The sequence below is a fragment of the Haplochromis burtoni genome, unplaced genomic scaffold (genome assembly GCF_018398535.1).
Source record: "Haplochromis burtoni strain Fernald_Lab_line unplaced genomic scaffold, NCSU_Asbu1 Contig_480, whole genome shotgun sequence".
NCBI lineage: Eukaryota > Metazoa > Chordata > Actinopteri > Cichliformes > Cichlidae > Haplochromis > Haplochromis burtoni.
In genome coordinates, this window is record NW_024582841.1 from 271,129 (window position 1) to 279,896 (window position 8,768).

Sequence of the window (8,768 nt, forward strand, 5' to 3'; positions counted from 1 at the left end):
TCAATTTCTTTTTTAGATGGGTTTATTTGTGGTGAATACAACGTTTTATAGAAATCCCTGAAAATATCTTCAAGATCCTAAAAATGTAGTCCAGTTTCCTCCAACTGAAGTGTTTAAGAACTTCTGAAAAAAAAGTCAGAGTAAATAAGTAAGTAATATAAATTTATTTGTATAGCACTTTTCACAGATAAAAATCAGAAAGTGCTTTACAAAAAAGAAAAAGAAAAATGAAAAGAATCGAAATACAACAAATAACAATGTAAAACAGTAAAATACAACAAATTAATTAAAAGCTTGCCCATATAAAAATGTCTTCAGCTGCTTTTTAAAAGAATCAATGGAGTCTGTAGAGCGTAAAACCAGTGGGAGAGAATTCCACAACCTCGGTGCCGCTGCCTAAAAGGCCCGATCACCACGAGTTTTAAATCGAGTGCGTGGGGCCACCAACAATCTCTGATCTGATGACCTTAGAGCTGGGGAAGAACAATGTGGTTTCAGCAGGTCAGATATATACTGGGGGGGCTTGACCATGTAGGGCCCTAAAGGTTAAAACTAAAACTTTAAAAAGAAACCTAAAACTTACAGGCAACCAGTGAAGGGAGGCCAAAACAGGAGTGATATGAGATCTTCAGAGAAGCAGAGGTTGATTGTTGCACTGAGCACTCACAATGTCGTAAATGACCAAAGCTAGTAACAAGAAGCTTGGCTTTCTAGTTCTAACTGAAGTCTGTAAGCTTGTCTTGTGAGTTATGTGGTGTTGCTACAATGACCAGCAGACATAGCACACGAGGCACGCTCACTGTTAAACACTGAAGGGACTCATATGTGAATCCTGCCTCTGCAGCACTGAGTGGAGAGCTGCTTCCACATAGATGTTTGTTTAGAAGCTGAATTTTGGTTACTTGCAATCTGTTGTCGTTAAAGGAAAAGTAAGGCAATTCAGATAATTATTTGTTTGTTAATGTTTATTTAACCATGTGTAACAATATGTGGACCTGGCATCACATTTTGGGTTATTTAGACCAAAATACTCAATTTTGCTCTACAAGGGCCTGATATCCACTTACGATAACAGCATGCTGCTACTGTTCAATCAAAATTTTAAACAAATATCCTCATATGAGGCTCTTATTTTTCTTAAAAACAAAAATAAGGTAAAAAAAATCTGGTAATTCTTCGTTCTTACATTCATCGGGCCCCAATCAGCCCAAATATCAAAGAGAAATTAAAAATGCATGCCGTGGAAGACTTCGGGAGGTTAAACACAATGTGAAAATCTTGAGAGTAAAATCTCTTTTCAGGAGTGTGTCCTCAGCTAAGATGGCATGTTTTATAAAGGTAGAAACTGGATCTCCAGGACCAGCACAACCATGGGAAAAAACATGAATGTGACATAGAGAGGTTCTGACAGGGTTCAAGCCCCAAGCTTCTTGTTGTGAGGCGTTAGTGGTAACCACTGATCCACCGTGCTGCCTGTTATAACCCTGAACATAAAGAAATGAACCTGTCTGGATAACTAGATCTTAATCACTAGAAATGTGAAATTACTGGCTTGAATGGTAAACTCATGGAGTCAAAAAATGGAGTTACAAATTAAATATAAACATTTTTTTGTTTCAGAGCTCTGATCTTTTGATGATTCCTTTAGTCAAAGTCCTGATTCTCAGAATATCAATACCATTCCTGGTTTTCACATTTTCCCGTTGTTCTTGAAAAGCTTTTAGTTACTCTGAAATGACATCTCGAGTTTGTAAGGGTGAGAATGGTTTTTTCAGTGTCTTTGTCTTGCAGCACAGTGCCACTTGAAACAGCAGCTTTCAGACACTTCTGTCAATTTAACGTTACCTCGGTTCCATCTTCACTCTCACAGCAGAGCCTTATAAAACCTGTGGCAGCTGAAAGGCAGCGAGCTCCACGCCATTAGGGAATGCACTTATTTTAATACTTGTTTACAGTGGTGTCTTTTCCCCGTCAGGCAGTGGGTTTAGAGTATCATCAGGACAAACACAGCAGCTCCATGCCTGGAGGTGTTCAGTCACCTCCACCTGCTCATAACCTGCTTCCAGACCTTCACTGTTATACAACAAGGAGGAGGAAGAGGAGAAGAACAGGGCAAAGTAGTTAAATACACTCAGAGTTCGCTTTATTAGGTAGACCTGTAGGCTTGAATTCGGTGTAGGGTAACTGTTCTGCCAGGAAGTTTAGTTTTATGATGCTGTGCAGCTTCATGATTAAACACACTGTTACTTTGTTTATTGTGTGTTATGTTTTAAATAAAGACACATATAAGAAGAGCAGTTATTTACAATATGTGATGACAATATTTCATAATTTTTTGTAAATGCGATAACTCAAGAATGAAGCAACCTAGCAGTTTCAAATTGAAACATCTGCCAAAAATCCTGGATGAATTCAAATCAAGTATTTGTTTGAGGTCAAGTATTCTTAAAATCTTTTAAAAAATTCTTAAAATCTCTAGAAAGAAGTCACCCAGGATTCTGATAATCTAAAAATACTTTCTGAAAATAGAATTTACTGAAGCTACTAAGGAAAGCAGCACTACTGATACTTTGTACAGTGGTGAATGTTTAAATGACAATAGTGGGGTGTTTCTGAATGCAGGTTTTTCTGAATGGAATTTTGACGTGTAGGTCCTCAGTCATCAAGTTCATGGGATTCTAAGGACCTTAAGTCAAAGGCAAATGGACTTCCTTATCAAGTTCTCTCTTATCTAAAAGGGTTCAGGTCTAAACGTTGATCAGGAGTCCTGAATTTCTGCAATTCAGAACCAGCAACACTCCCAGATAACAAAGTGGTTCATCCCAAGACAAAAGCATCCATTCCCAAACTAAGCAACGTCATGCATGATGTGCAATGCAGTGAGGAGTGGTTGGGATATAGGATCACCCAAAGAACCACAGATACATGACACACCATAGTAGGGTCCACATCTACACCTAAAAGAGAGGAGACACTCTTGAGGAGACCGATGTTCACATTTTAAATTGAGATGATATGAGAGCAGAGTAACTGCACTGCAACCACGTAAGCTAGCGCAATAATTTTTTTGCATATGAAACCGGAGGAGTTGTACTTGCATCTTATGCCATCAGCTTGTCCTCGGTCACGGTTTCCTTCCACGTAGCTTTGCAAAAACTGCATAAAAAGCGCTTGCAGCACCAAAAACAAAATATTCCAGAAACACGCTTTGCCGATCCGATCAGCTGTTCATAACACTTCCTACGTTGGAATAGACACTATCGTATGTCCGCGGAAATGTAGTTTTTTTACCATCAGGGCCTCATGAGCCTATACTGGTGTTTTTAAAAGTTATGTTTGACTTTATGACTTTCTGTGTCGTTTCTGGGATGCTGAGGACTCATATTGCACTGCTGGAAATAGTTTATTTTGATGCACATGCTGCTTTTTTGCAAATTTGCACTATAATATTTATTTTCGTTTTTCCTGCAGTATATAAAAATTTGTGTATTTCAAAAATAAAACTATGAAGACACTCAAAATAAATTTCCTGTGGTGGGAAACTATTTTGTGCAACTTTTTTGTATTGACAGTTTTGAGGGATAAGCCTCTTAAATTTCTAGAAATATATGTTAAAAAAACAAAAACGATTTTCAACTTTTTTGTAGTTTATTGCACTTTTTTGCAATTTATGTAATTACTATGCACTTAATGCATACATATTATTACAATTTAGGCTGTAATGGTTGTATTGATGTATAGCAACTTGAAATGCTCCCAAAAATGGCACTACAACATGTAAAAATATAATATAAGCTCTGGCGGACTTGGTTCTATGGTAGGTCTTAAAGGGTTAAGCACCATCCATTCCCCGACCTATGTGATCTAGGCATGTTGGGACTTCTGTGTGACAGCCCTGACCAAGGTTAATAACTTAGACTCTGCTTTAGCTTTTGGAACTGATGAAGCCAGAGCTGGAACCTCTTCAGGAGCCTGAAAGAAGTCAATTGACCATCGACTGGAGCACTTTAGACTACTCATAGAAAGAATAAAAGTTTAATTCTAAGTAAACAATATTGATGTTTAACCTTTTACCTGGACTTTTCTTTTTTTTGGTTGTGTGATGTGACTTAAAGCCTGAGTGCACTTTTAAGGCTTAGCTAGCATTGGGCCGCTGTGAGCGTTTAATCGTTGTACTCGGGTACAAAGGAAGCTGAAAAGGTTTATTGGAGTCTATGAGGAGTGACTTACCTCTGGAGCCAGCCTAAAGTGGCTGCTAATGAGAAAGTTCTGAAGCATCTGCAAACAGTTAGTCTAATTCTGTTCAGTTCAGTTTTATTTCTGTAGTGCCAAATCTCAACAGTCACCTCCAACAGCATGTCAGCACATTTTGGTAATCTCACCTTTTCTGTCTGGTTTCTGCTGCTGCCAGGCAAAATTCCCCTTCATCACAATTAAAAACTGAAATCTCCTGCAGTGTGTAGAAAAAGTTACTTCTTGATAAACTGAATGTAAACTGCAGGGGTTGTGTGGGAGCTCAGAGCAGCTCTGAGTTCAGTTTATAGTTTCATGCTTTGAAATGAAGTATTTCTGCTTCTCTTGTCCATCCATCCATAAACCTGTTGTCCTGCTGCTCAGACTGATGTAGAGACGAGTGGGAGGAGGAGGAGGGGACGAGAACTCACTTATTTGCCATGGAAATGTCCCCATGGCAACCCACAGCAGCCAGCGGAAGCTAAAATGGCTGTGTGTGTGTGTGTGTTTCCCTGGTGCTTCCCTGCCTGGCACACAGACAGGATGTAGGCGGTGTTGTGGGCGGCGACCTTCAGGCCTGTGCGTCATGCTTCATTGGAAGAACACTTAGCAGGAAGCGTTATGTAATGACACCTGAGCAAATGAGGTTCATGCAGGTTCCTCTGTGTGAGGGCCGAGGAGTCCGGAGCTCACCGGGGACCGCTGTCAGGCCTTTACAAGGCGAGCAGCTGAGCACCATTCAAACCTAAACAACTTTATTTAAAAGGCAGTTTTGCAGCAGCAAAAGGACTTCTATTGTGAGCTCCAGCAGTTTTCCTTGTGTCAGCTGAGCTGTACTGCGGCGACAACCAGATAAATGGTAAATGGCCTGTATTTGTATAGCACTTTTCTAGTCCCTAAGGACCCCAAAGCGCTTTACACAACCAGTCATCCACCCATTGGTGATGGCAGCTACATTGTAGCCTGGGGCCCACTGACAGAGGCTGCTGGACACTGGCACCACCGGGCCCTCTGACCACCACCAATAGGCAACGGGTGAAGTGTCTCGCCCAAGGACACAACGACCGAGACTGTCCAAGCCGGGGCTTGAACCAGCAACCTTCCGATTACAAGGCGAACTCCCAACTCCTGAGCCACGATCGCCACGATGTGTTCTGTAGTTTTTAAGCAGGTGTAACTCGAGCTATCAGACCTGCTCTGATATCATTTTCCATTTGTATTCATGTAAAGCTTCTATAATTAAATTATAGAATTATAGAAGCTGTTGGTAAAATGGTAAATTTACCATTTTAAATTAAATTATCATTTGATTTCTTGAATAAGACATCTCACAATGTGAAATACACAAATAACTGTACCAACAGATCCAACATTGGGTTAAAAATAATCCAACCAAACTCAGCAGGTCACATGAACCTTTGAAATTAAAGTTTCTATTAAACATCACGTGCTGTGGAGTGGCCTCTCCATCTCCGAGAGCAAAGTTCTGACATCCAGGAGAGCCTTCAGCTGTCTGAAAGGTTGGATCTGAAATTACCTTCCACTAGCTGTGCTTGGGTCAAAAGATGACTAACAAGAACACAACTCTGACATCTGCTTGCATGAATGACCGGAATGAGAATTTAAAAAGGACACATGATTAGTGTAGAGAGGACTTTCTGAACTGTTGGTGAGGATCTCAGTGAGTAGGCAGTAAGGAGGCTCTGATGGTTAATCCAACGCTTGGATTTTGGTAGGACAGTTAGAAGTACAGCTTACTCAAAAAATGTGCTGCAAATTTAAACACAGAAAAGTACTGAAGGACTTTGTCTTAAAAACCTACTCGGGCAAGTTTATTCTTTGAGGAAAACTTTAAGTCCTCATTAGATCTGACACAAATCAGTCCTGGATGGCTCTGCAACAACAACCTGCTTGTTATTTCCTGTTATATGGTCTTGAAGGCTGTTATGGGCACTTTAAAGACACTTCAAAGACAAACTTTGTGAGCTCAATTCACGCAGCTCGTCTAATCTAGTTTAAGGCAGTTCTTACAACCTTATCAGCAAGATTTCCTATACTGTCCAGGAGGAGAGCATTCTTGCACTGTAAATTGTAGGGCTTTTATTGTGAAGGGTAATAACAGGAGGATGCATATATTACACATTTGTATGGATGCAGCACTGACAGCTCCTCATGTTTTAGTTTCTGTTCTGTGGAGCTGAAAAACACTATCAAAGCCTCACAGGCTGACATGTGCCACATGTCATTTACTTTGATCAGCGTTTTAGTTTCATCCCCCTATTTCTTGACATTTATCTGAGTTTTACTCTGTGTAGTACCAACGTTCCTCCTGAGATGTTCCCAGACCTGATGGAACATACTTTATAATCCGTCTGCTCGCTTTCCAGTCAGGAATGGCTTCCATGAGCCATGATGATCACTACCAAGAGCTCAGGATAATCAACAAGGGTTGCAGCAAATTAATGTTGATTACTTAGTATAATTTAAACTTTGAATTTGAGAGGCAGCAGCTGAAGTCAGGCTTTAAGAGGAGAGTCGAGTGGGTGTTTTAGAAGTTCAACCCTCGTGAAGCTCATCTGATACATGAAAAAAAATCCAGCAGTGCTTTTTAGTGAGGATGAAAGAGATAAACAGACGCACAGCAGCGGCACGCTGATTTCTCTGATTCATTGAACACCAGTCATCACCTGCTTCTCTGTTGCCGTGGTGATAGACTGAATGCACTCACACACACACACAAAGAAATCACAGCACTACGTTTGACCCATTTGATCAGACACAAATGTGTGTTTATGCGATGTTATCACAATGGTAACAGAAGAGTCCAAGGCAGCTCATACTCAAGAATGAATGATGAGTATGTGTGATTGCAGGCTCAGTCAAATGAGGATGTCTTTAAAACATATCTTGGAGGAGCTGGTAGAGATCTTTGAGATTGCTTCTTAATCCCAGACCAACTCCATGATTGTTAGGATGGGACTCTGTGTGGGGTAATACCATCTCTTATTCTCTGGTTGCATCTAAAGATCTAAAGTAATCAGGATGACTTCCATCTTTTTAGGTTCCCACGTCCACCACAGAGCTCAGCACGATGCTACTTCCTCGGCCTTCGTCCATGCAGGACTCGGAGCGCAGGGGCAGGGCAATGAGTGCTGCCAGCTACCTCACCGACGTCATGGAAGGTGAGAAGCAAAGTGAGCCACGCTAATTTGAATGCAGGGCACACACACTAAATATGATGTGAGTTGTTATAAACCAAGGTATGAATTCAGTATATTTAACCCTACAATAGCAAAAACACGTGGGAGTCCTCATCAGCTTCTACAAGTGTTTAAGCTTCTCAGATGAGAATTGAAACATCTTCATTACCTTCATTAAGAAGTCCAGCTCCCATCAGTTTAGCTACCAGCATGCCTCTGTCCTGGGGCCTCCACATGGTTAAGGTGTGGAGAGCAGCAGCAGGTTTCTTAGCTTCTTAGCAGACACCAAAGTCAGGGTTGCAAAGTGGCTTGCAGATGTGGCATGAGCCGTAGGCTGGCTAAAATAGCTTAAACTGAGTTTAAACTTTAGCTGATGTTCTGCTGAGCTTTCTGAATTAATGGTCCACTGTTTGTTCTTTTAGAGGGAATAATTCAGCTGCTATAATTCATTGACTGAGTTTAATGGAGGCATTTTAATGTCTGTTTTCATGCCCGTGCCCTTGTTTTTGCATCTGCAATCGACTTTGCAAACCGCTTTGATCCCATCTCCTTGTTTCATGCTGTACTGTATCTGACTTAATGTGATAGTGGTTGCATTTATATGACAGTGTTAGTGTAGAACAGATGGCAAAGTGGGGAAACAGAGAAGGGAAATGACACACAGCGAATGACCAGGGGCGGAGTTGAATCCAGGCTGCTGCCTCGGTGCATGGGGCATGTGCTCTATCAGGTGGAAAAAATACAGATCAAAACAACTTATTGATTCTACACGTGCAGTTTTTATGCCCCGGTGACCATAGAAATCAATACTAAGTCTTTATCCACGTTCATTTAGATGGGGACTTCCTAATATTATCCCAAACACCCGCTCAGCTGAGGCTGAGTGGTGAGACTTCTTTGATTTATTTAGCAGACTTTGATAGCAGCGAAACAAAGTGAAGCTAATCTTAATCATTCTTAAAATAATCCCACACAGGATTAAATGGATTTCCTTTCTTTACAGAAGCTTCTGTTTCACTTCATTTCTACCAAAAGGCAGAGCGATTTAAAACAGGCTCATTACCTGGAAAAAGCACGTTTCTGCATCAGCTCCAGCATCCTTTCACGTTTTATGTGTTTGCGCTTGTGTGTCAATATGGGACTGTAACCTTGCCTGACTTTGTGTCTCAATATGTGTGTGTTTGTGTGTGATTGTGTAACCACGTATTTGTCTGAATTATAACGCTTTTGTGGGTGCGAGAGAGGAGCGTGTGTGTAGCTGTGTCTGAGTTTGCTTCAAAGACAGTGTGTGTGTGTGTGTGTGTGTGTGTGTGTGTGTGTGTGTGTGTGTGTGTG

General features: G+C 40.9%; 2 protein-coding genes across 3 annotated transcripts in view; both read left to right on the plus strand.

Moving 5' to 3' along the window:
• The window catches only part of LOC102297995 (zinc finger protein 99), a gene marked incomplete at both ends in the record, with an annotated part of 370,247 nt that overhangs the window by 216,503 nt on the left and 144,976 nt on the right, over positions 1-8,768 (plus strand).
• Positions 1-8,768, plus strand: part of LOC102297688 (sodium channel protein type 4 subunit alpha) — a 279,846-nt gene that overhangs the window by 164,504 nt on the left and 106,574 nt on the right. For both annotated transcript variants that reach the window (XM_005946550.2, XM_014341435.2), the window contains exon 15: positions 7,295-7,415. In XM_005946550.2, coding sequence (XP_005946612.1) covers positions 7,295-7,415 — 121 coding nt within the window. The remainder of the gene's footprint in view (positions 1-7,294; positions 7,416-8,768) is intronic.